General features: G+C 37.3%; 3 protein-coding genes across 10 annotated transcripts in view; 2 read left to right on the forward strand and 1 right to left on the reverse strand.

Annotated features, from left to right (window-relative positions):
• LOC21407512 (chlorophyll a-b binding protein 7, chloroplastic) overlaps positions 1 to 999 on the reverse strand; it is a 3,412-nt gene extending 2,413 nt beyond the window's left edge. For both annotated transcript variants that reach the window (XM_024164355.1, XM_024164356.1), the window contains exons 1-3: positions 774 to 999; positions 492 to 658; positions 7 to 21 (exon numbers count right to left, since the gene is read on the reverse strand). In XM_024164355.1, coding sequence (XP_024020123.1) covers positions 7 to 21; positions 492 to 658; positions 774 to 950 — 359 coding nt within the window. In that variant the 5' untranslated portion in view covers positions 951 to 999. The remainder of the gene's footprint in view (positions 1 to 6; positions 22 to 491; positions 659 to 773) is intronic.
• Positions 1,000 to 1,224: 225 nt separating this feature from the next.
• Positions 1,225 to 4,766, forward strand: LOC21407513 (mitotic spindle checkpoint protein BUBR1). 2 transcript variants are annotated; one of them, XM_024164364.1, is made up of 11 exons: positions 1,225 to 1,519; positions 1,612 to 1,671; positions 2,343 to 2,487; positions 2,586 to 2,743; positions 3,542 to 3,626; positions 3,710 to 3,773; positions 3,848 to 3,905; positions 4,002 to 4,176; positions 4,269 to 4,345; positions 4,483 to 4,560; positions 4,648 to 4,766. In XM_024164364.1, the coding sequence occupies exons 1-11, from the start codon at positions 1,317 to 1,319 to the stop codon at positions 4,709 to 4,711; spliced, it is 1,167 nt and encodes a 388-aa protein (XP_024020132.1). In that variant the 5' UTR covers positions 1,225 to 1,316; the 3' UTR covers positions 4,712 to 4,766. The 2 variants fall into 2 exon arrangements, with proteins under 2 accessions (XP_024020132.1, XP_010094496.1); XM_010096194.2 differs by having other exon boundaries at positions 4,005 to 4,176.
• A 15,508-nt stretch (positions 4,767 to 20,274) lies between these two features.
• On the forward strand, positions 20,275 to 24,282 carry LOC21407514 (splicing factor U2af small subunit B). 6 transcript variants are annotated; one of them, XR_002902051.1, is made up of 4 exons: positions 20,275 to 21,199; positions 21,817 to 21,997; positions 23,366 to 23,668; positions 23,841 to 24,282. XR_002902051.1 is itself a non-coding variant. In XM_024164319.1 (3 exons), the coding sequence occupies exons 1-2, from the start codon at positions 20,505 to 20,507 to the stop codon at positions 21,959 to 21,961; spliced, it is 840 nt and encodes a 279-aa protein (XP_024020087.1). In that variant the 5' UTR covers positions 20,275 to 20,504; the 3' UTR covers positions 21,962 to 21,997; positions 23,841 to 24,277. The 6 variants fall into 6 exon arrangements, 4 of the variants coding, with proteins under 4 accessions (XP_024020087.1, XP_024020085.1, XP_024020086.1 ...); XR_002902052.1 differs by lacking the exon at positions 23,841 to 24,282 and having other exon boundaries at positions 23,366 to 23,440; positions 23,558 to 23,753; XM_024164319.1 differs by lacking the exon at positions 23,366 to 23,668 and having other exon boundaries at positions 23,841 to 24,277.
• The last annotated feature ends 493 nt before the right edge of the window (positions 24,283 to 24,775 follow it).

A 24,775-nucleotide genomic window follows, 5' to 3' on the forward strand; every position in this document is an offset into this window, starting at 1 on the left:
CGCTCTTCTCCATACCAAACGCTGAAATTAAGGAGATGCAAAATAAACAAAAAATGGATAAGTTAAAAGGCAATTTACATTTGTGTTCATAACATCTGCCTCAAACAAGGACCTCAGCAAATCTTCGCAAACAATTAATTTTGTCACTAGGTGGATAACATTTATGTTTAAAGGGGTCAATATTCAGCGGCATTCTTTTGTTAATTTTATTAATTTTAGCTGTTCACGTTTTAAGCATAAATTGTAAATCGCATTATCTTGTTTGAATTCCTTTTTTTAGGGATGATTACAACACTTGTAAATACAAAGCATTCTTTACGACCAACAACTTCCTAACATACTTGTGCATACAACTTGATTACGAACTAATCACCTCAAGTAATCACTTATATTCTGCTAATTTGCAATCCTAACCGAGTTAACACGTCAGAGAATAATCAAAATTGTCCAAACAACGCTATTAGCGCTCGATTAAAAATGAGCGAAATTACCTATCTTTTCTGGCCTTCTCGGCCAAAGCCTTAAACTTGGAAGCATTCTCGACTGCGAATTTCTTCCTCTCCTCCAGGCGCCTCTGAAGTGACTCTCCAAGCGGGCTATTAGCTAAGGCTTTCACGGCGGTGAACGGAATCGCTGAGAAGACCAACACTCCGGCGAGCTACACGCAAATTGGAACGAGAAAAAAAAAAAACTCAAAAGATAAAGTTTTTGAGAAGTAGAAAGGTCGGAGAGAGAGTAACGAAGGTGTTGAAAGCTTAGCCTAGGAAACGCACCTCTTGCCAGGAAGCTTTGCAGAGAGAGGAGGAATATGTGGTGGTGTTGGTCGGATGCTTTGGAGGCTTGAGGTCGGGGATGATTGGGAGGCTTCCGACAAAAGAAGATGAAGAAGAAGAATAAGAATAAGGAAGACGAAAACGAACACAGTGTGGTTGAATAATCGCCATCGCCATTGAAGATGCTGTAGATGGAGTGGAGCTCCTTCATTTGCCGTTGGAGAAGTTCAACTCTACCAGAAAAAAAAAAAAAAAAAAAAAAAAAAACTGAATTATCATCGATACCCACTGGGCTTTTAAATTGGTTCAAGGGCTCTTTAGACATTTAATGGGCCCAAAATAAACTTAAAGAGCCAGCAGTTCTGATTTCAAATTTCAGGTCCCACCGGTAAGGCAACAATAATATAAAAGCGTATAACGGTAACTTTGACAGAGGAGAGCCTCCCTCTGATTTGAAATTGGGGAAATTCTGGAAAAAGAGCAATTGTTGACTGATTACTGATTAGGGTTTGGTTGCAGAAGAATTGAATTGAAGGAGGAGTAATGGAGAAGATTGAAGAGAATGAAGTATTGTTGGACCCGGAGACGGAGTTTCTTCTGTCGAAGCGAGAGACTGGGAACGAGTGGGAGCTTTATAAGGAGAACGTCAGGCCTTTGAAAAGAGGCCGCAAAGTTTCCATCTTGAATGACGCTCTCAATTTTCACAACCATCATCTTCTCAAGAAGTCCCTTTTCGAACACCGAAGGTCAACCTTTCTTCTTCTTCTTCTTCTTCTTCTTCATTTCTTTCTTTCGTCTCTCTTAATGGTTCGATTGTTTCGGGTTTTCTTAATCTCAGGAAGTTGATTGAAGCCATAGATGAGTATGACGGAGATGATCCGCTTCAGCCATGGCTCCAGTGAGTACTAACTCTCTGTCTTTGTTTATTAAATTATTGCCCTAATTTCATATTTCTGTTTCTTACTACTTTAATAAGCTTTCTACAGTTGGTTCATTTGCAATGTCTTTCTTTTCTGGAGTTTCTCAAAATTTGTGTTTTGGAAACCCTAATTTGTTTCGGTTATCTATAATATTGTTAATCCTCCTTGTTAATCCCACTAATTTTTTTGTTTGTTTTAATTTCACTTTTATAGTTATGTTTTATTAGCAATTATGCCACTGCAACCTGTGCAATTAGCTTTCAATATGTGGCCATCGTGTTCCGCAGTTAGAATTTCACATCTAATTATCTGCTAAAACTTCATTTGCTACACCTTTCGTCTCTGTAGTTTCTCAAAATTTGCATCTTCAAAACCTTAATCCGTTTAGGTTGCTATCCAAATTAATTTGTCCATATCAACTACAGTAGAATTATCGAGACTAAAGCAATTAAGTAAAACACTTTAGGAAAGAGGAAGATGATTGATTGTTCACGTGAACTATTGAATGGGTGGTGCACCATAATATAAAGCTCAATGAATAGTTTCTCGTCTAAAGAAGCATAATTGTCTTTAGGCCATGCATGATAAAGTTTCAACTGGAGCTATCCCACCAATGTTTTTTTGCTTTAATTTGGATTGAACTTTGAAGGTGCATTAAGTGGGTTCAAGAAGCATTTCCATCTGGTGGAGATTCTTCAGGACTGGTTGTGATTTATGAACAATGTGTGCGAACTTTTTGGCATTCAGACCGCTACAAGGATGATCTCCGCTACCTCAAAGTGTGGTTGGAATATGTAATGTCCTTTTCTTTTTCATCTCAATCTTCTTTTAGTATTCTGGTTCTTATTTTAGTCGAAGTTTTATTGTCTTTAATGCTAAAACTTGTTGGCAGGCTGAAAACTGTGTTGATGCTGAAATCATATACACTTTTCTCGAAGCAAACGAAATTGGAAAGACTCATTCCATGTACTACATATCATATTCCTTGCACCTGGAATCAAAGAACAAAGTTAAAGCTGCAAACGAAACATTTAATCTTGGGATATCTAGGTAAGCTTATTTCCGTGTAGAATGATGAATGGCTGGTATTTTAATGAATATACTGTCTTTCTTTCTTTCTTTTTCCCATAAAATGCCTGTGCATAATGCATATTATATGAAATTGTTTACCAGTTAAGTGATCCCAATTTTTCTAAGATATTATTACATATTTCTTCTGTGAAATTTTGCTAAAGATATTTTACATTTCTGCTGTAAGGATTGTAATTTATAAGCAATATAGAACTAATTTAATCGTCATGTTGTATTACTAGTATTTTAACCACTGTTGTATTGAAAAAGGTAGGAGTACAAAGTCGATCATGACCAAAATTGAAAATTACATAGATGAACTCATTCTCAAACTGAATTCATATATAATGAAAATAAAATAAAATTGTTAGATAAAATGATGAAATGGTTACTGCTATTGGCTATTATGCATTCTTTTCTTTCTTCCCCCAATACACATGCGCGCGCGTACACATACACACCCCAAAAAGCTGTGCATATGATATTGCCACAAAATCCAAGTTTGCTAATATATTGGAATATTATGATTTTACGGTAAGCACTAAGCACAGAAATAATAAGACTTTAATTATTGTGTTGTATTGCTCACAATATAATTTTGACCATTGGACTGTATTAAAAGTAGCATATAAGGACTTTACTAATACGATATTGAAACAGACCAAAATTGAATACATCTGAGGAAAATAACCCACCCTGGCACGAGAGATATTTACCTTTTGTATTTGGCTTATTTTGATATTGAAGATATTACCTTTGATATGTACATTTTTATAGGAACGCTCAACCGGTTGATTCATTGACGGATGCTTATAGGAAATTTCTTGGACGTTTAATGAGAAGACCAAAAGCTAATCATGATGTATGGATATTATTTAGTGAAAGGGTTAATTTTATTGTTTCCTGTAAAACTACTAAACGAAAACTTTCCCCCCAAATTTTTAGGACTCAATGGAGAAACGCTTACCACTCCGAAGCTTTGGAACTGTCCTACCCAGAGGAGAAAACCGTAAGTCTCCATTGTTTTGTTTTTTTTCCTTTTTTTATGTATCTTCATTCCATAACTCTTATCTCTCCTTCCAGGAATGCGGGACACCATGAACAACTCTGAGCTCTCAAGTAGAAACTCAAAGCAAGACAGGTGAGATATGACGTCGTTTTGATTGGTTATTTTCCAGCTAGTGAAACAGCATTAGATGCAAGGAAATGTATTTTCATATATGAATATTATTTTTAGTAGGGGTCATGCTGCTTCGTTCAACATATATAAAGACGCAGGTGTTCTTGATACCACCTCGCATCACCAGCCGGATATGTTAAAAATGGACGTGCATTCTTGGCACGCTCTTGGATCTCGAGCGGAGAGAAACAAAGAAAACAATGCTATGCCTACCAAGTGGAAAGCATACAAGGTTTCCTCTAACCTACTCATGCGCGATTTATTCCAACATGATTTAAACCCTTGCATTGTTTCTCAAAAGGGCATTTAACTTTGTTTTCTCAGGTTCCACAAAGACCAAGATCGACAACCGGAGGATCTAGTGCCTGTATCGAGGTTTTTGTTGATGAAGAATGTGAAGAGTGAGTCATCTTTCTTTGTGAAAATTGACATGGGTCGCTTGTTCAAAATGCACCAGATCATGTTATTAGCATAATATATCTGCAAGCAATTGGTTATTAACTTGTTATCTTATTGTCGTTGTTCTTGGCCTTACTAGGATACATAAAGCGCGTGTTGAGAGTGGCAAGTCTTTGAATTTGCAGCTTAGACAGAGCGATGACCGAGACCTTAAAAAGTAAGTTGTTGCTGCTTCATAATTTTGGGTTAATAATTTTGGTATTAATGGAATTATTAGCGTTAACAATTTGTATTGATCGAGCAGGGAAACGGAGTTGTTGAGAGAGAATCCATTACGCAACTTCCCTCCAAACAGCCTTCCGAGATGATCAAGTTATTGAGTTAAATGCTTCTCACTGTGTGTTCTCTATGTTTTTTATTACTTTGGAAACAAATGAGCTTTTATCTTTAAAGCCCAATCCATTTGTTTAGAATCTTTAGATAATAATAGATGGATGGATGTATATTGGAGTTGTTTTCATTTCACTTCACTTTGATTAATTAATTGATATGTGTGTGTGTTTTTTCTTGTCTTTCAACTATATGGTTTGTTATGATTCTATTACTTCTATATAATGTATGATTTGTCACGGTGTGTATAAATAATGGGCATGTTTAGTTTGTTGATTGGCGTTTTTAATTCGAGTTAAGATGTGACTTTATGTGAGAGTTTTTTACTATAGTAAAATGGTTAAATGTGACTGTTTCTGAACGTTTTTTACTGTAACAAAACTCGAATCGGTAAAATGAACGTGGCCGGTGTAACCAAAATCTAAAATCTTCGGTCGCTATTTTTCCTACCAAAGGATATTTCTAAGATGAGTCAATTGTTATTATTTCAGGACAACTTCTAAAGATTTTTCTTTTTTTCTAATTTTAGCTGCACAAACTTCAAAAATAATTAATAAAAGGAAAAGTTAACCTAATTTTCCTTTCCGAAATTTAAGGAATTTGTCCAAAAAAATATTGTAATAAAAAAGTTAAATTTAAATTTTTATAAGAAAAATCATTGTAACAATATAACTTAAATTGTGACATTGAGTTGTGAAAATAACAAAGCCTTCATGTTTTTAAAACTACAAAAGGTATGCTTTGAATTTGAAAGGTTTTTTTGTACGGATATCCTTTTAACTTTTTAAATTTAGTAATTTAGTTTTATTCTTTTATTCTTGACAATTGACTCATTCAACTTAAAATTTTTGCAACTAAGGTCCAATTGAAAATGATGTTTACTTTTTTGACGATTATGATCACACTAAATGTATGTAGCATTTATTGAGGATAATAAATGTCATTTTGAGTCTGTTGATGATAATAACCCTTAAAAACTAAGGTGACGTTTGTTTCAAGAGTTCTGTCTAGTTTAGAATGATAGTTCTTGGTTCTGCTATAATATTTTTCTCTCACAAAAAATTTGAATTTTAAAAATTAGAATTACACATTATGGTTTTGAACCCATAAACTAAAAGTCACCTAAGAGTTTTTTTTTATCATAATTGATTGTATTTGGACATATTAAATGACTCTGAATCGAACAAATAAGATGATAAATGACTTTTATTACCTTCTATAGATGCTCACATATACGTCGCATGATCAGCATTGTCAAAAAACCAAGCGTTGTTTCCGATTGGGATTTAATTGTAAAAATTAAAAAATTAAAGAAGTTAATTACTAAGAGGATGTTTGCTTTATGTATTTAGAATCATGATTCAGAATCATTCTCGTTTTACGTGTATTTTTTGTGAGAGAAAATACTGTAAAGAATCATGAATCATGATTCAAAATCAGGGATGAATATAGGAAACAAACGTCCACTAAGAAAAAAATAAAGACCAAATTACTAAATTCAAAAACTTTAGGAGATGTATAAGAAAGCCAATTTGAAAAACTTATTAAAAAAAGTAGGATGAAAAGACAAGAATTGTCACGCCCCCCAAACGGGGTGGGTGACGTTAAGCTCGATTAGGGATTAATAAAACAGATTCCCAGACGAGCCTCACTTAACTCCATTAAAATATAAATAAATTACAGAATTCTAAGCCTCTGACAACACATGGCTCCACCTCACAGGATATACCGTATCGTATATACATGCATATGTAAATAGTCAATTACAGCTGACATCAACCACAGTCTAGTTAATCCAAATATTACATGAGTTTACAGAATTCTCGATTCCTTACACTTTTATGTCAGAGGATGAACACAATCCTCACTTGATCGATCCGTAGCACAACTCAGCTACTCCGTAGCAAATATCCAGCTACTGTGCACCGCTCCTAGAATCTCCTGGGAGGGAATTAATACATTTAAAACATAAAACATGAGCGAAAGGCCCAGTAGGATATAATTTGAAATGACTTAAAAGTAAACGAATATATAAATATGTGAGTAAATAAATAAATAAATGTGTAAGTGAATAAATAGACATTCAGTTCTAACAGACAGCCGGAACCTCACATCCTTTTTCTCAAAGGAAATAAATGTAAAATCTCCATATTATAAGCTTCAGCAAGTAATTAGTGCAAATTACTTACCTAACCAAGTGCCTCGCCTACCCGGACCGAGTTTCGGGTGCTGCCCCCCAAGGATGCACTCTCCGCATCCTATCTAGGCTTACAGCAATAGACTCTCTTACTAGTTCACAAGATCTCTTAGTTTAAGAAATCATTCATTAACTTTTTGAATTCATTATTATGACCCCATGAACTACTCAAGCCGCGGGCCCCATGACTGGGCAAGCCATGAGGTTCCATGATTGGACAAGCTATGGATTCCATGGGCAGGACAAGCCATGGATTCCATAAACTAAACAAGCCATGGTTTTCAAAGAGTTTTTCTTTCACAAACCAACCCCTTTCTTTAAAACATTTCCAAGGCCAAAGTTCTTTTTTAAAAATCAAGCTCACAAGGAAAATGGATAGAAATCCTACCTCGCACTATCAAACCTGGGACTAGCGTTGCCTTTTCCGGCTTTCGCTTCCTCAAGCCCCTTCAGTCTGAATCCTCAGCGATCACTGATGCAAGACAACACTTTAGGATTAATTCTCATTCCTAAAGCAATCCAATCTCAATTAGATACCAAGGTTTCCAATTAGTGTGCCATAATCCATTTTCATGTTTTAAATTATCATTCCAAGGGTTTCCAATCACAAAATAACGATTAAAGATGCTAATCCATTCATCTTAAGTCCCTAAATAAAACTAATTTGGGTTCTCCCTGAAAACATAGGTCAAAACAGCAATTTCAGGCCAAACAGGGTCAGACCCCGTGTCAATTGGTCGACCGGTGACAGAACAGTGCAACACTACCGGTCGACCGGTAGTGTGCACTCCGGTCGACCGGTCAGGCCAATGCAATCCGGTCGACCGCAACAGTCGACCGGTTACCATGTGATCCAGTCGACTAGACAGGTCGACCGGTGGAATCAGCTGCGCGAGAGAAGCTCGCGAAAACCAGTCCAAAACCTGCAATCTCAGTCCCAAATTGAAATATTTCAAGGGACAACCACTAGATCTGGTTTCCAGGTCCTAAAACAAGTCCAAAGAACCCAATATCTCCAATTTCTACCCTAGTTTTACTTAAAACCATCAAAATTTATTTCGAACCAAAAATGAGTTTTAAATATGAAAACTTAGGATTTCAAGAGAGGTTTTCAAGAAATCTTACATTGAATCCTTCTCTTGATGTTGAAACTTCTTGAAACTTTCCTTTGGTTTGAAATCCAGTTGATTTGAAGCAAAAACGGGAGAGAGAGAGAGAGAGTGTGTGTGTGTGTGTGTGTGTGTGAGAGAGAGAGAGAGAAAATGAGAGAGTGAGAGAGAGAGGTGCACGGGAAGGAAGGAAAAGAAAAAGAAAGTTAAAGAAAAAGAAAAAGAAAAAAAAATAGACAGGTACTAACATTTAAAGGAAACAGTACAGAAATGCGCTCATAAACACTTCTGGGTTAAAATAAAAATTACTGAGCATAATTTAAATACCTTGGAACTATTTAAATTACACGTCAGAAACATTTATTAATCAAAACTCAATTAATTAAATCAAATTAGGCACACTAATAATCTCAATTACCTTAATTAATCTCAATTAATTCCTCAGGGTGTTACAAGAATATTCTCAAATGGATTCTAAAAAATATTTTAAACATTGGGGAAGTCTATGGTGGGGAGCAGTACTTGGCCCTACTGGTAGGATGAGTAATAAGATTCGTCCGATTTCAATCAAACGATAGGGAGAAGATGAGCATTTCTGAAAACCTACACCTTCTCTCTTCCTTTTTCAATTCTCGTTCTTATTATCCGCTTTTTTCACATCTCTGTAAAATTTCTGGGGTTTTTTTGCCCTCCTCATCCATGGCGTCATGGCACTAGCCGGCGTTTCCCCAAGCCACATCAACATCGCCACCGCCCGCATCGTTTCGAAGCTTCAATGGTATGAACAAGATGATCTTCACTACCAACGGTGAGGTTATCATCACTAATGCCGGCACTGTTAGAAATAAAAAATTTGGTGAAAACAATCACCCAAAAGCCAATAACATTCATGTTAGATCATCGAGAATTAATAAATCTGTAAGCAGAAGCGTACTTGAATCCATATTGCTTGATTTCTCTCTAGAGTCGTGCAGCTTGTCTTCCAGATCAACACGTTTTCCTAGAGAACCCTTTAACTTTCTCTCTGTACTCTTTCTGATGATGGGATGTCAGAAGGAATGAAAATGTTACGTGTGATCTGGGGACCATAACTACCATTTATTGATAACTTCCCTGTTATCTTTTGCTATTTCTATTTTAACCCATCATAAAAATAGAAATTACTCTTAAGTCTCTACACATTAAAGGCTCACACCCTATTAGATACATTAAAACCCAAAATACCCAAACCTTAGTAGATCACTTTTAATTGGATTTAACCTTATATGATAGTCCACAACACATAATTATTCACATATAAGCCCAACGTTGGATTAATGATCCAACAATCTCCCACTTGGGCTTTATCTGTAACCTTATAATTATGTTTTGCAAAATAACCGTATGAGCTTAACTTTACCGTCATTACCGAAATGTATCTGTAACCAATCCGGTCCATCAATCATACCAACATAGGATCAAAGCGGCCTTCGTTACAACTGTCGTAACTCGACCCATCAATGGTTACGCATGCCAATACAACTGAATGACATGGATCATGATGTGAATGTGTAGCATGAAAATTTCATGTAATGTGATCTTAACATGCCTATTTCTAACTGGTCCACCTTAAACCTTAGTGAGATCAAACCATACCAAAATCAGTGTGTGAATAAACTAAAAACTTTATTTCTGCATAAAATAACCTCAAAATATCCATAAACTGAAATAACTGAAAATATGTCTGTATCATAGAAGCATCTAAAAATTACAAACTCCCACTAGAACTGAATATCCTCTAATGACATGACACCCATACGAGTAGTGTGCTTATGAAACACTTTGGGTGGCAATCCTTTAGTAAGCGGATCCGCAACCATGGAGTTTGTACCGATGTGCTCTATAGACAATTGTCCACTCTGAACTCTTTCCTTGACAACTAGGAACTTGATGTCTATATGCTTTCACTTCGTTGAGTTCCTGTTGTTGTTGGAATACAACACTGCTGACTTATTGTCAAAAAATAACTTGAGTGGCCTTTTAATGCCATTCACTATGCGCAGCCTCGTGACAAAATTTCATAGCCATATTCCGTGATTGGACGCCTCATAACATGCTATGAACTCTGCTGCCATGGTAGAAGATGCTATAAGAGACTGTTTAGCACTCTTCCAGGAGACATCACCTCCAGCTAGTAGGTAGATATAGCCCGATGTAGATTTCATACTATCTAGGCATCTAGCAAAATCAGAGTCAGTATACCCAACGATCTCAAGCTGATCCGACCTCCGATACGTGAGCATGTAGTCTTTTGTTCTCTGTAAGTACTGCAAGACCCGTTTGGCTGCTTTCCAATGGTCTACTCCTGGATTACTTAAATATCTGCCTAACATCCTAGTAACATACGTAATATCTGGACGCGTACAAACCTGAGCATACAGTATACTTCCTACTGCTGACGCATAAGGAATCTTCTGCATTTCCTTTTCCTCAAAATCATTCTTAGGGCACTAATTGAGACTAAACTTGTCTCCCTTAGCCACAGGCGTGTCACCTGGTTTGCAATCCTGCATGCCATATCTCTTGAGAACCTTTTCGATATAGCTCTTTTGTGATAATCCAAGAATACCCCGAGAGCGATCCCGGTGTATTTGTATGCCTAATACAAAAGAAGCGTCACCAAGATCTTTCATCTCAATATCCTTAGCTAGAAATCTCTTGGTTTCGTGCAATAAAGCCTATATCGTTGTTGTCAAGCAAAATGTCATCGACATATAAAACCAGAAAAATATACTTACTCCCACAGAACTTATGGTATATGCAATCATCGACCAAATTCATCTCAAAACTGAACGAGATGATCACTTGAAATACCATTATCGAGATGCTTGTTTGAGCCCATAGATGGATTTCTTAAGTTTGCAAACCATATTCTTTGGGTCTCCCGGGACAAAGTTTTCTAGTTGCACCATATAGATTGTCTCATCAATGTTTCCATTGAGAAACGCTGTCTTTACATCCATCTGGTGTAACTCAAGATTGAAATTGGCCACTAATGTCATTATAATCCTGAAAGAGTCTTTTGAAGAAACCGGAGAGAAAGTCTCTTTATAGTCGATGCCTTTCTTTTGTGTAAAGCCCTTTGCGACAAGGCGCGCCTTGTACTTCTCCACTTCGCCTTTCGAATCCCTATTGGTCTTAAATATCCATTTACAACCAATGGGTTTTGCACCTTCTGGTAACGGGACAAGATCCCACAAGTCTTTGTCCTTCATAGACTTAATTTCCTCATTCATGGCATCAATCCACTTCTGAGAGTTAGAACTTTCCATATTGACGGAAGTTGATCGGATCATCTTCCATCACTCTAATGTCTACCTCATGTTCTTGGAGAAATAAAATGTAGTCATCTGGCACCGCACTTCTCCTTTCTCTAGTGGACCTCCTTAATGGCATAGGTTCTGGAGGTGGTAGAGTTTGTTCTTCTGGAACAACTTCTTGTATAGGAGGTTCTCTAACATTGTCTTAATCTGTTGTGTCTTGAACAAGGTCAGGAATGAGATCCTGATCAATGCCAATAGCACATGTGGGAATATCAACATATTCCTCTTCGAAGACAAAGTCCCTAACTATATCTCCTCCCGCAAACTCGACATCCTCAAAGAACTGGGCATTTCCTAACTCAAAAATCGACTTAGTCGTGGGATCATAAATATTGTACTCCCTGGATCTTTCAGAGTATCCAATAAAATAACAACTCACCATCCTTGAGTCCAGTTTCTTTTCATTAAGCCTATAAGGCCTTGCCTCAGCTGGACATCCCCAAATATGCAAGTGCTTTAAACTAGGCTTCTTGCATGTCCAAAGCTCGTAAGGGGTTTTGACATTTGCTTTAGTTGGAACCCTGTTAAGGATATATGCTGCAGTCTTAAGCGCTTCTCCTTAGAGTGATTCTGGTAAGGTTGAATGACAAATCATACTCCTCACCATGTCCTTAAGCGTCCTGTTTCGTCTTTCAGCAAGCGAACCCGACATAGTGTACTATGTGACGACCGCATTCCCTTAGGAACTTACCAAACGGTCCTGGACGTTCACCTGAACCATCATATCTACCATAGTATTCACCACCACGGTCTGATTTGACGTTTTTGATTCTTTTGCTGAGTTGATTCTCAACTTCAGCCTTATAATTTTTGAACATATCCAGCGATTGTGACTTTTCATGAATGAGATATATATAGCCATATCTAGAAAAATCATCTATGAACGTTATAAGATATTGTTGACCATTCCAAGCAACCATAGGGAATGGCCAACAAATGTCCGTATGTATAAGTTCTAAGACGTCCAAAGTCATGTTGGCTTCAAATCTCCTTTTATTGGTTTGTTTCCCCTTTATACAGTTAACGCAAACATCAAAATCTGTAAAATCTAAGGGGTCTAAAATTTCATCTGACACAAGTCTCTCTATTCTCTATATGGAGATATGACCTAATCTCTTGTGCCATAACGTAGCCGAATTCTCACTGGTTCATTTTCTCTTTATACCTCGTGTACTTAATTGCAGGGATTCATTAAATGAAGCAATTGTATCAATTACATACATATTATCATAACCTGACAAAGAACCAGAACCAGCCAATTTTGAATCATGAAACAAATAAATTTTCCATTCCCAAATGAACAAGAATAACCAGATTTATCCAAAGCAGAAATAGAAATCAAATTCTGTTTAAAAGACGGTACAATAAATGTCTCATCAAGATCCAAATAAAATCCAGTCTTTAATAATAATCTAAATTTTCCTATTACTTCAACTTGAATCGTCTTGCCATCACCAACATAGATGTATCTTTCACCATCACTTGGCTTTCGGCAACTCAGGCAACCCTACATAGACACACTGATGTGAGTTGTTGCACCAGAATCTATCCACCACGTGTGTCTAGGTACCGAAAGTTAAATTAACCTCAGAACAAACCAAATTAAGAAGCATACCTTTCTTTGCACGCCATGTGTGATAGTTGGTGCAATACTTCTTCTTATGCCCTTCAGCTCCACTGAAGTAACAGCCTGTACCTTCCGGTTCAACCGGTTTCTTTTGTTGTTTCTTCTGAGGTGCTGTATCTGCAGCTTCCTTCTTCCTTTTCTTTCCCTTGTCCTTGTCCTTAGAGGTTGAGGCCAGGTGAGCACTTTCTGTCTTATCTTGCTTTAGCCTTTCCTCTTCTTGAACACAGTGTGATATGAACTCATTCAGATACCAAGTCTCTTTCTGACAGTTGTAGCTCACCTTAAACTGTGCGGGAAGGGATATCAAAACCAGATGCACCAGCAAGTCCTCAGAGAGTTCAAGCTTAAGTGCTTTCAACTTTGAAGCAAGATGAGACATCTTGTAACACCCTGAAGAATTAATTGAGATTAATTAAGGTAATTGAGATTATTAGTGTGCCTAATCTGGATTATTAATTGAGTTTAGATTAATAAATGTTTCTAACACGTGTGAGTTTAAATAGTTCCAAGGTATTTAAATGATTTTCAGTAATTTATTTTAACCCAGAAGTGTGTATGGGCGCATGTCTGGACTGTCGTTTTAAAATATTGCACACATGTCCTTTTCTTTCCTTTTCTTTTCTTTTCTTTTTCCTTTTTCCTTTCTTTTTCCCTTCTTTTCCCGTGCGTCTCTCTCCCTCACTCTCTCTCTTACTTTCCAGTGCTCTCTCTCTTACTTTCCCGTGCTCTCTCTCACTCTCTCTCTCTCTCTCTCATTTTTGTCCCAAATCAAACGGATCTTGAATCAAGGAAAGATTTAAAGAAGTTTTCAACGTCAAGAGAAGGATTCGAGGTAAGATTACTGAAAGAACCTCTCTTGAATCTCAAGTTTTTGAATTTCAAAACTTATTTTTGGTTCAACCCGGATTTTGATGGTTTTTGAGTAAAACTAGAGTAGAAATTGAAGATCTTGGGTTCTTTGGACCTGTTTTAGGACCTAGAACTCAGATCTAGTGGTTTCCCTTTGAAATATCTCGATTTGGGACTGGATTTACAGGTTTTGGACTGATTTCTGTGAGCTTCTCTCGCGCAGCTAATTCCACCGGTCGACCTGTGCGGTCGACTGGATCACATGGCAACCGGTCGACTAATGCGGTTGACCGGATTGTAGGCTGACCGGTCGACCGGTGTACACACTACCGGTCGACCGGTAGTGTTGCACTGCTCTGTCACCGGTCGACCGGTTGACACAGGGTTTGACCCTGATTGGCCTGAAATTGCTGTTTTGACCTCTATTTTTTGGGAGAACCCAAATTAGCTTTATTTGGGGACTTGAGATAAATGGACTAGCATTGTTAATCCTTGTTTTGAGATTGAAAACCCTTGGAATGATAATTTGAAATATGAAAATGGATTAGGGCACACTAATAGGAAATCTTGGTTGGAAATTGAGATTTGGATTGCTTTTGGAATGAGAATTAATCCTAAAGTGTTGTCTTGCATTAGTGATCGCTGAGGATTCAGACTGAAGGGGCTTGAGTAAGCGGAAGCCAGAAAAGGTAACGCTAGTCCCAGGTTTGATAGTGCGAGGTAGGATTTCTATCCCTTCTCCTTGTGAGCCTCTTTTCAAAAAGGATTTTGGCCTTGAAAATGTTTTAAAGAAAGGGATTGATTTGTGAAAGAAAATGCTTTGAAAACCATAGCTTGTTTAGTCATGGAACCTCATAGCTTGTCTAGTCATGGGGCCTGCGGCTTGAGTAGTTCGTGGGGTCGTATTAACGATTATGTTAATGAATGATTTTTTAAGCAAAGAGATCTTGTGAACTGGTAATAGAGTCTATTGTTGTAAGCCTAGATAGGATGCGGAGAGTGCATCCTCGGGGGCAGGACCCGAAACTCGGTCCAGGTAGGCGAGGCACTTGGTTAGGTAAGTAATTTGTACTAATTACTTGCTGAAGCCTGTAAAACGGTTATTTTCAGTTATATTTCCTTTGAGAAAAAGGATGTGAGGTTCCGGCTGTTTTGTTAGAACTGAATGTCTTATTTTATTTACTTATTCATTCATTTATTTACTCGCTCATTTATTTATTCATTTATTTTAAGTCATTTAAAAATTATATCCTACTGGGCCTTTCGCTCACGTTTTATGTTTTAAATGTATTAAACCCCTCCCAGGAGACTCTAGGAGCGGTGCACAGTAGCTGGATAGTTACTACGGAGCAGCTGAGCTGTGCTGCTGTTGGAATCAAGTGAGGATTGAGTTCATCCTCTTAAACAAATGTAAGGAATTTGAGAAATTTTGTGAACTTATGTAATATTTGGATTAACTAGACTGTGGTTGATGTCTGTTGTAATGATTATTTACATGAGCATGTATGTACGATACTGTATGTTCTGTGGGGTGGAGCCCTGTGTGTCAGAGGCTCCGGGATTCTGTAATTTATTTATATTTTAATGCAGCTAAGTGTGGGGCCCGGTTGGGAATCTACTTTGTTAATCCCAAATCGAGCTTCATGTCACCCACCCCGTTTGGGGGGCGTGACACATCTCTAGGATGTACTCCTTGATATTGCCTTTGCCCCTATACCTCATTGAAATTAGACTTGTCAAGAGCGTACCTATTTCAGCCTTTTCGTTCTTAACAAACCTCTTTTCAATGTCCACAAGGAACTCCTTAGCCGTAGTAATCTTATCAGACATTGTGCCCCTAAATGCTTCTGGAATGGCCTTCTTCATGATCGTCATACACATGCGATTTGATTTCTCCCACCTTTCCATATCCCTCTTTTCATCAGAGGTACTCTTATCGTAGTAGGTGGAGGAGAATCAACCCTTAACGCAATGTCGAGATCCATGACTCCGAGAACTATCAAGAGGTTCTCTTGCCATGACTTAAAATTAGAGCCATTTAGCATAGGAATAGAGTTGATGTTGGCAATAATATTAGCAGGAGTCATAGCTAAACAGAGAACAGCAAACAAATAAACAAAACAAACTCACATAAGTCCCAAAACAAAAATTAAATTCAAATAAAGGTAAACCCCATCTCAAGATACCGGACACTCCATTAACATTTCATCTTTGGACAAAATATTAACTTGCAAGTGATATCTTGGTGCAATAATCAAACACTGATAATAAGAACACCCCAAACAATAAATCTTCCTTTGGGCTGATTTATTGTTCACATGTAAAACTGAATAATTATCACGCATTTATTACCACAGGTGCACATGTAATTCTGTTAAATATTGACATTCCTTTGGGCCAATCAATATTTACATAAGTTACATATACACAACCGTTTATATTTCAAAACAAATTAATTTCCACAAGAGAGGTCACTTTGGTGACATGTTGCTTTAATTAATTCATCTCAAAATATATATAACCATACCAAGATCTGAATTTAAAAAATGCACCAAAATGACCAAAAGGGGAAAGAAATTTTTTTTTTTGTCAAAGTCAACCGTTGGTCAAAGTCAATGATCAACGTTTGACCGGTCAAGTCAATGGTCAAAGTTTGACCATGTAGGGGCTGGACCGGGTCGGGTAAACGTAACCCGGATCCTAAACCTGCCCACACCTCTTTATTCCGCAGGGTTACCACAAGTAACCCTTTTCCCCTTTTTTTTATTTGCTGAATGGCTGTGGGCCAAGCCCACAGCCTAGCCTCATGTCACGACCCCTAAGTGAACTGGTGACCAAACGGCCGCCAGTTGTAGAAACCTCAGCCAGACGGCCGAGGTTCATCTTTTATGGCCGCCCAAAAGCTGCGCCGGAATACCTAGACGCCAGCAGCAACAAGGGCGGCTACCTGCTCAATATCCAGAATAATCTCCATTTTTTTTATTCCTTATGCGACAGCCATGGTTGCCGCTTGGCCGCAGCTGTCCCTTGCCGGCGCGGCCGAAGGCCGCACCTTATCCACAGAGCTGGCGGCGGCAGAGGCTACCGCCGACCAAAGTGTTGATTTAGGTTCCATAAACCCAAATTCCCAAAATTGTTCTATAAAATTATATCTAAAATTGTTCTCAAAATCCAACAACCCCAAACTTGAAATTGTTAAATTCAAGAACACCAAACATATCACGATAGATCGATAATAAATTCGATTCTCAATGATTCAACATGAATAGTCTCTAATACCACTTGTTAGAAATCAAAGATTTGGTAAAAACCATCACCTAAAAGCCAAGAACATTCATGTTAGATCATGAAGAATTAATAAATCTGTAAGCGGAAGCGTACCTGAATCCATATTGCTTGATTTCTCTCTAGAGTCGTGCAGTTTGTCTTCCAGATCAACACGTTTTCCTAGAGAACTCTTTAACTTTCTCTCTGTACTCTTTCTGATGATGGGATGTCAGAAGGAATGAAAATGTTACGTGTGATATGGGGACCATAACTACCATTTATTGATAACTTCCCTGTTATCTTTTGCTATTTCTATTTTAGCCCATCATAAAAATAGAAATTACCCTTAAGTCTCTACACATTAAAGGCTCACACCCTATTAGATACATTAAAACTCAAAATACCCAAACCTTAGTAGATCACTTTTAATTGGGTTTAACCTTATATGACAGCCTGCAACACATAATTATTCACATATAAGCCTAACGTTGGATTAAAGATCCAACAATCTCCCACTTGGGCTATATGTGTAACCTTATAATTATGTTTTGCAAAATAATTGTATGAGCTCAACTTTGCTGTCATTACCGAAATGTATCTGTAACCAATCCGGTCCATCAATCGTACCAACATAGGATCAAAGCGGCATTCATTACAACTGTCGTAACTCAACCTATCAATGGTCACGTATGGCAATACAATTGAATGACATGGATCATGATGTGAATGTGTAGCATGAAAATTTCATGTAATGTGATCTTAACATGCCTATTTCCAACTGGTCCACCTTAAACCTTAGTGAGATCAAACCATACCAAAATCAGAGTGTGAATAAACTAAAAACTTTATTTCTGCAGAAAATAACCTCATCACTAATGTCGGCACCACCATCCTTCTCCAATCCGATGCCAAGATGGCCGACGAGCCCTCCAAATCTCAGGACGCCGTTCGCAGGAGACGAAACTGACACCATCGTTGTTATAACCGGTGTACTCAAGCAGAGCCTTTCCCTTCTTTCCCTTTGTTATGTGTGTTGAGGGAAAGGAAATTTCCTTTGGTTGAAAAAAATACAAGAAACAAAAACCATATTATTAACCAAATGATGGATTTGTGTATTGTTGAAGGTGATATTGATGAAATTAATTTGTGTAATTAGTCAAATATCTATTGTTTGTTGTAATTAGACCATTTTAGAAATTGAAATTCCCTTCTTCTTGGAGCGAATTTTCTTGTCTATTTTCTGGATTCAATAGTTTCTGTACATGCGAAGGTATCTGTTATGATATTCTAAGATCTATCATTTATTCGTCTAATTCGATTATAGATATGGGTTTTTTGTCATGGTCTGTTTATCTCTATTATAGATTTGGGGTTTTTGTATTTCAGTGCTTTTTGGTGGTAGTTGATTTAAAGCTTCTAGTTCAGATATGAAGATGAGTGCCTTTTCAAATAAGATTTAGGATTAATTGGGTTTCATTTTTCAATGGGCTTCGCTGGCCGGAAATCATCTAGGATCCGCGATCTGGCAGCCTTCTCCTTTTTCTTCAAAGTGCGAGGACTTTTAGGAGAACAAAATGACATAAAGGACAATGTTGTTTACATCGCTGATTCGAATATGTAATTTTAGGTGGTAATAAATTAATGTGACTGTTTTTTAGAATTTTTACTGTAATAAAATTTAAATTTTAAACTGAACGGACCAAAGTTTAACGTCGTTAACTCACCTTATTCTCAGTCAAATCCCCTACATTCTCTCACATTTTTTCCGCCTATTTTAATGGGACCCATCAATTTAGCTATTCATAACTATTGGATATCACCATACTGATAGGGAAAAACAAGGCCCCCTACCATAGACATCCCCTTAAACATTTAAGAAACACAATTTTAAAATAAATGACAATTTCAAAAGAAAAGTCTCATTTTTTTTAATGTACAAAACATTTTTTTTTATATAAATTTTCCTCGAGGAATTTTCTTTAGAAATAAAGTCGATCTAATTAAGGGTATTTTTCCTCCTTTTTTCCTTTGTTTTTTAATCAACAAAATATGTGAGGGAATAAATTTAAACTAGTTTTTCAAATTTAAAGGATAAATCTATCGTTTTAATATTCATTTCAACTCCATTTAATATTGGATTTGGCTTTACTTTGTTTTTTTTTTTTTTCCTTTATTGTTCTTGATGAACGCCAAACATCTCAACTTTAAATTTATGCTACGATACGACACAAAATGAAGTAGTTAAAGATCACATAATGTGGCATAAATTTCAACTAAAAAAAAATCAATCCAGAAATATATAAAAGTTGTTGAATGCCACCCAATTTTCTTTCTCCTCACTTTTTTCATTGTCTTCTTCTTTTTCTTTGCTCTTTTTTTTAAGTATTTTATACATTTACTTCTTAAATTTATATGGCTTTAACAATTTGTCCTGAACAAATTTAGTAAAATGAATATATTATAACAATTTTATAAGTTTAGAAATTAATTATCAAAATTAAAAATATAGAAAGTAATTTATTAAATCATGATAAGTTTATAGTGCAATTATGTTAGTTCACAAACTTTGATTTTTATTCTTTTCGTAAATAATTGGAATTTTTTTTTATTATGATGAATCATGTTTTTAAGTCTTGAACCAAACGTGCCTTAAAAAAAGAAAGAAAGAGGGAAATAGGTCAAGACTTGAAATAAATTAAAATTAATAGTTCAATAGTTTACATAAGTTAATAAATATGCTAAATTACTGTTTTCGTCCATAACTTGTCTGGTTATGAATCATAACTTGACAAGTTATTATCAGTTTTTGTCCATAACTTGTCTAGCTATGAACTATAACTTAACAAGTTTGTTCATAACTTATTTAATTATGAACTATAACTTAATAAGTTATGACCTATTAACTTTTATAATTAAAAGTTGGTCTATATACTTTCTTAAACTTTTCATCTATTTCCTACTATTTTTCTTAAAAAAATTGCATGCGGCCTTTTAAGGTCAAAGTTCACTTGGGCTTCTGTTGGAGCTGGATTGGGCCATTTCATCAATAGTTTGCAGCCCAGCTACCGGATTTGAAAGCAGGAGTAATTTCTCATTTATCTTTCAATAAAAAAGACTAGAGAGGTTCATACTTCATCCGAGCAAAGAAAGAAGCTTCCAGAATTGTGGATTTTCGCCGTTTCTTTCCGGTTCTCTCTCTTCCGAGGGCGTCTTCCCCTGCAACTACAAAGTTATTAGGGTTTCTTCGTCCCTCAAGAATTAGGGCTTACTGCAACTTTAGGGTTCCATTCCCCCCAATTTCCAAAGAGAGAATCTAGGGAAGAAAAGGAAGAAGAAGCAAGATACGACAACATATAATCCATGGCGGAGCACTTGGCTTCGATCTTCGGCACCGAGAAGGACCGCGTCAACTGCCCCTTCTACTTCAAGATCGGCGCGTGCCGCCACGGCGACCGGTGCTCCCGCCTCCATAACCGACCGACGATCTCGCCGACGCTGCTTCTCTCCAACATGTACCAGAGGCCGGACATGATCACCCCCGGAGTGGACGCCCAGGGCCAGCCGATCGACCCGCACAAGATCCAGGAGCACTTCGAGGACTTCTACGAGGACATCTTCGAGGAGCTCTGCAAGTTCGGCGAGATCGAGAGCCTCAACGTTTGCGACAACCTCGCGGACCACATGATCGGCAACGTCTACGTCCAGTTCAAGGAGGAGGACCACGCCGCCGCCGCCTTGCAGGCTCTCCAGGGCCGGTTCTACAACGGTCGCCCGATCATAGCCGATTTCTCCCCTGTCACCGACTTCCGCGAGGCCACCTGCCGCCAGTTCGAGGAGAACAACTGCAACCGAGGCGGATACTGCAATTTCATGCACGTCAAGCTGATCGGGAGGGATCTGCGGCGGAAGCTCTTTGGGAGGTACCGCGGCTACAGGGTGAGCCGCAGCCGGAGCAGGAGCTTGAGCCCGCCGCGTCATCACCGGAGGGATAACGATCGGCGTGAAAGGGATTATCGGGACCGTGATCATCGCGGTAGCAGGGACAGATACGATAGGTACGTATGACTTCAATTTTAGAAACTGAATTAGAGTTGTTACTAGAAATGTGACCGATTAGAGGACTGCTTTACAATTTGTATAAGACACCAAGAAGAACTAAATAACTATTAACGTCTAACTGTGTTTGATAAGAGGGAAAGAAAATAGGAAGGAGAAGTTGTATAGTATGGTTGAGAAAACGGAGAGTAAGGGGTGGACAATATTGCGAAGCGAGAGAGGTAAGATGTAAATGACTTAGGTGAGGTATCTATAGAGATTTAGAGACCAGAGAGAGGTTCTCTCTGAAAGAAAGGAAAGGAAATAAAAATCATCTTCTTGTTTGGTATAGAGATGCAAGGAAAAGATTTCATTCGTACATTATCGATTTACCTATTGATAGGGTGATTTGAAACACAACCCAATTAAGGGGATAAGTTAAACTTTTAATTTCTCTATATTTGGAGGGATCAAAGTTGGTGTGTTATTATTATTATTATTATTATTATTATTATTATTATTTTCATTTTTGGAGGATTTTAAACTTTCCATTTTTCACTCCCACCAAACAAGGCTTAAAGCTTCATTTTTTTTTTAGGGAGTCTGTGATAGCTTAGTTGTTTTCGCTATGGTGTAGGTACGACCGAGAAAGAGACAGAGACAATGGGAGAAGACGACATGGCAGTCCAAGGCGGAGCAGAAGTCCTTCAGCCAGGGAAGGGAGCGAGGAACGCCGTGCCAGGATTGAGCAATGGAATCGAGAAAGAGAGGAAAAGCAGTGAAGCTGACCCTTTACTGGCGTTCTTCTTTCTATATTGGTAATCATTCTGGGCTCAGATGTTTCGTTTATGCACCTTAAAAACTTCCAACTGTCTGTGGCTTTGGGGAACTGTTTCTTTCTAATTTGAGTATCCTGTTGTCAGTTTCAATTAATGTAGTAATTTTGGCCAAGGTAATAGACGTCTTTAGTCCATGTCTTTAATGGGAGCTTTAGACTTTCACCCCTCTTTTTGTTTCACTCTTTAAAAATGTATGCTTTCAGTTCTCTTGATGCTGAATGTAGTAAATTAGTAATTGTGGTTCTTGATTTGTGACTTAACAAGCACAACTTTTATACGATAGTCAATTGCATTATGTCTGGGAAAGTAATTGCTGATTAGTTATTGTCAATAATATCTGGCATTGCTCATATGGATGCATTGGAAGTTTGTTAAAGCTGGTGGTTTGAACTGGATTGACGAATTGTGTTGAAATTCTCGAGTTTTGTTTTATTGATGTGAGGTGTGAGATGTGGGGGTAGAAAGAAAGCATGGAGCTTTTGGCATGAATTTTTGCTCGATAGATTGAAAGCCAGATTTTTCCATTTAAAGGTTAATGAACTCGAGCATAGGCAGAAGGTCACTAGTACTCTACAGGATTAGGGTTCCTGGGTCAGGCTGGATGGACAATGTTCGTTTTAGTTGTTTGATTAACCTTAGGAGTAGCTATTTGAGCTGACATTTTCCCCTTAGTTTGAGCATTTGATTTGAAATTGTTTTACCTTTTCTTTTTTGGTTTTGTTTTGGGGGGTGTTCAGGTGTTGACAAACAATTAGTTATACAGATTGCTTTCAACTTTCAAGCAAGTCATCCACTGAATCTGACTGTGTTATGTCTTCCCTTGTTGTCTTTACAGCTTTTTAGGGCATGTAAAGCGCATTTCTCGGAGACATTATTTTTTATGACTTCCCCTGCTAATGCAGAACGCATGTCTCATGGCTTGCTGGAAACTTCGTTAGTTGTTTATTTTTATTGTATTTGCAATCTTCTTTGCGTGCTATAATTCTCAGGTGTGGTGGTTAGTGCACATATCCAGATTTAAAACTTCAAAAAGAAAATTAAAAAAAAAAAAAAAAAACCTTAGCAGGGAATAAACCTTTTAGTCTTTTAAGCATGCTATAGAATGATAACCTTGATGTCACCATATGATATCAAGTTGGGACTGATTATTCTTTCGTGAAGTGGCAGCAATTTGTAGGCCTGCAGTGCAGGGAGCGCAAGGCTCAGTGCTCAATAGACTGATGAAGCATTTGTTTCTTAAAATTTTGGTTCCTTCTTCTTTTCTTGCCTCCCACGTTTTGTACCTTCTTCCTTTTCTTCCTACTGATTCTTTTTTTTTTCTTCTTGTTTTCTGATCTATGCCTTTAGGGTGCGCCGAAACGGTTTAGCTGAAAACAAAGCCGGTCAGACCATGGGATAAGAAGTCCAATTAGTGTTTCAAGTGTGCGTCCTTGTCTTTATTTTTCGGTAACTTGTATGCAAATCTGAAGAGGAAAAAGAAAAAGTGGAGTTAGATTATTGGTTTAACTTGAAGCTAAGTTTTGGTTGGTTGTTTCGCAGTTCTAGTGGAATTATTTAGGTTTTCTTTGCCGGAATAGTGGAATTGTTTAGGTTGGGACTCCTATCAGATACACCATCTTCGTCATTGTCCCTTTGCAGTGTTGCTGCCTGGTATTTACGATTACTTAATACCCCTTGTATTGCTATTTGGTCAACATTGTCTTAGCAATTCAGCTACTTTTATAATTGGTCTTCAGTGAGGGACTTTCCGTGACTTTTTCTTCATAAAATCCTTGGTCGCATGAAATATTATTGACCACTTTTTGTTTTTGTGGCTGTGTAGCTAGATATAATGAGTCATCCTTGTTAGAAGGCTAGGACTAGTACTGGTTCCGTGGTTCGTATGGGTGAAAGGCTCTCAAAGCTGGTCCAAGAAAATACATGTGAAATTTCTCTCTCATCGTGTATCCTTCCCAACTAATTATTGCTATTCTTCTCCTTCGACCTTGTGGTAGTAAATCCCTCTATGAAATAGGTGGTTTAAACGCGACTATAGCAGGCGGAAAACCACATGGTGTTACTTAAGTAAATTGAAGGAGTGCGCAAGAACTAATAAGAAGTTGATTTTAAAGTGATTGTAACTAAAATAGGAGACTTTTATGATAAGGCTTGAAAATTGTACCAGTGGGTTTTTGTTTTTTAGCAATAAAAACTGGATCATAAACCTTCTGTTTTACATAAATGTATTGATAGGTGGTATAAAAATTGTATCGTAAACCGTCTGTTTCCCATAAATGTATTGATAGGTGGTATATTTTTTATTTTGATGTGATTTTAATAAGATATAATAGTCATAAATATGTTGATAGGTGGTATTACCGTTGAAGGACTTGCCAATTAGTGTTGTAATCTCGCCTCAGGGTTGAATGAGCTTATTATATCTACACCCTTGAGATGATGAGGCATCACTTGCCTGAGGTAAAATAATGGGGATTCGTTTGTTTTATATACTCAAACTTAAATTATTGATTCTGTTACAATGTTTTTTTCTCACAAAAAATTTAAATTTTAAACATTAGAATTAAGAATCACGGACTTCGATGATAAAATTGCTCAATTGATCTTTACCATTGGTTTAAGTTCATCAATCTCAGGCCTCGTTCGTTTCGCTGATTCGAGTTTAGAATTCGAGTTTTGCTACAGTAAAAAGCTCTCACAAACAGTCACATCTAACTTTTTTGCTACAGTAAAAAGCTCTCACATAAAATCATATCTCAA

Source organism: Morus notabilis, unplaced genomic scaffold, assembly GCF_000414095.1.
Source record: "Morus notabilis unplaced genomic scaffold, ASM41409v2 Scaffold314, whole genome shotgun sequence".
In the NCBI taxonomy this organism is placed as follows: Eukaryota; Viridiplantae; Streptophyta; class Magnoliopsida; order Rosales; family Moraceae; genus Morus; species Morus notabilis.

What these genes read in the sequence shown, in the direction of transcription:
- LOC21407514 (XM_024164319.1), top strand. Translation starts at nt 20,505, where the DNA reads ATGGCGGAGCACTTGGCTTCGATCTTCGGCACCGAGAAGGACCGCGTC. An exon ending in AGCAGGGACAGATACGATAG is followed by an intron (nt 21,200 to 21,816) that starts GTACGTATGACT and finishes GCTATGGTGTAG; the next exon opens with GTACGACCGAGAAAGAGACA.
- LOC21407513 (XM_024164364.1), top strand. Translation starts at nt 1,317, where the DNA reads ATGGAGAAGATTGAAGAGAATGAAGTATTGTTGGACCCGGAGACGGAG. An exon ending in TTTAATCTTGGGATATCTAG is followed by an intron (nt 2,744 to 3,541) that starts GTAAGCTTATTT and finishes ACATTTTTATAG; the next exon opens with GAACGCTCAACCGGTTGATT. An exon ending in GTTGATGAAGAATGTGAAGA is followed by an intron (nt 4,346 to 4,482) that starts GTGAGTCATCTT and finishes TGGCCTTACTAG; the next exon opens with GATACATAAAGCGCGTGTTG.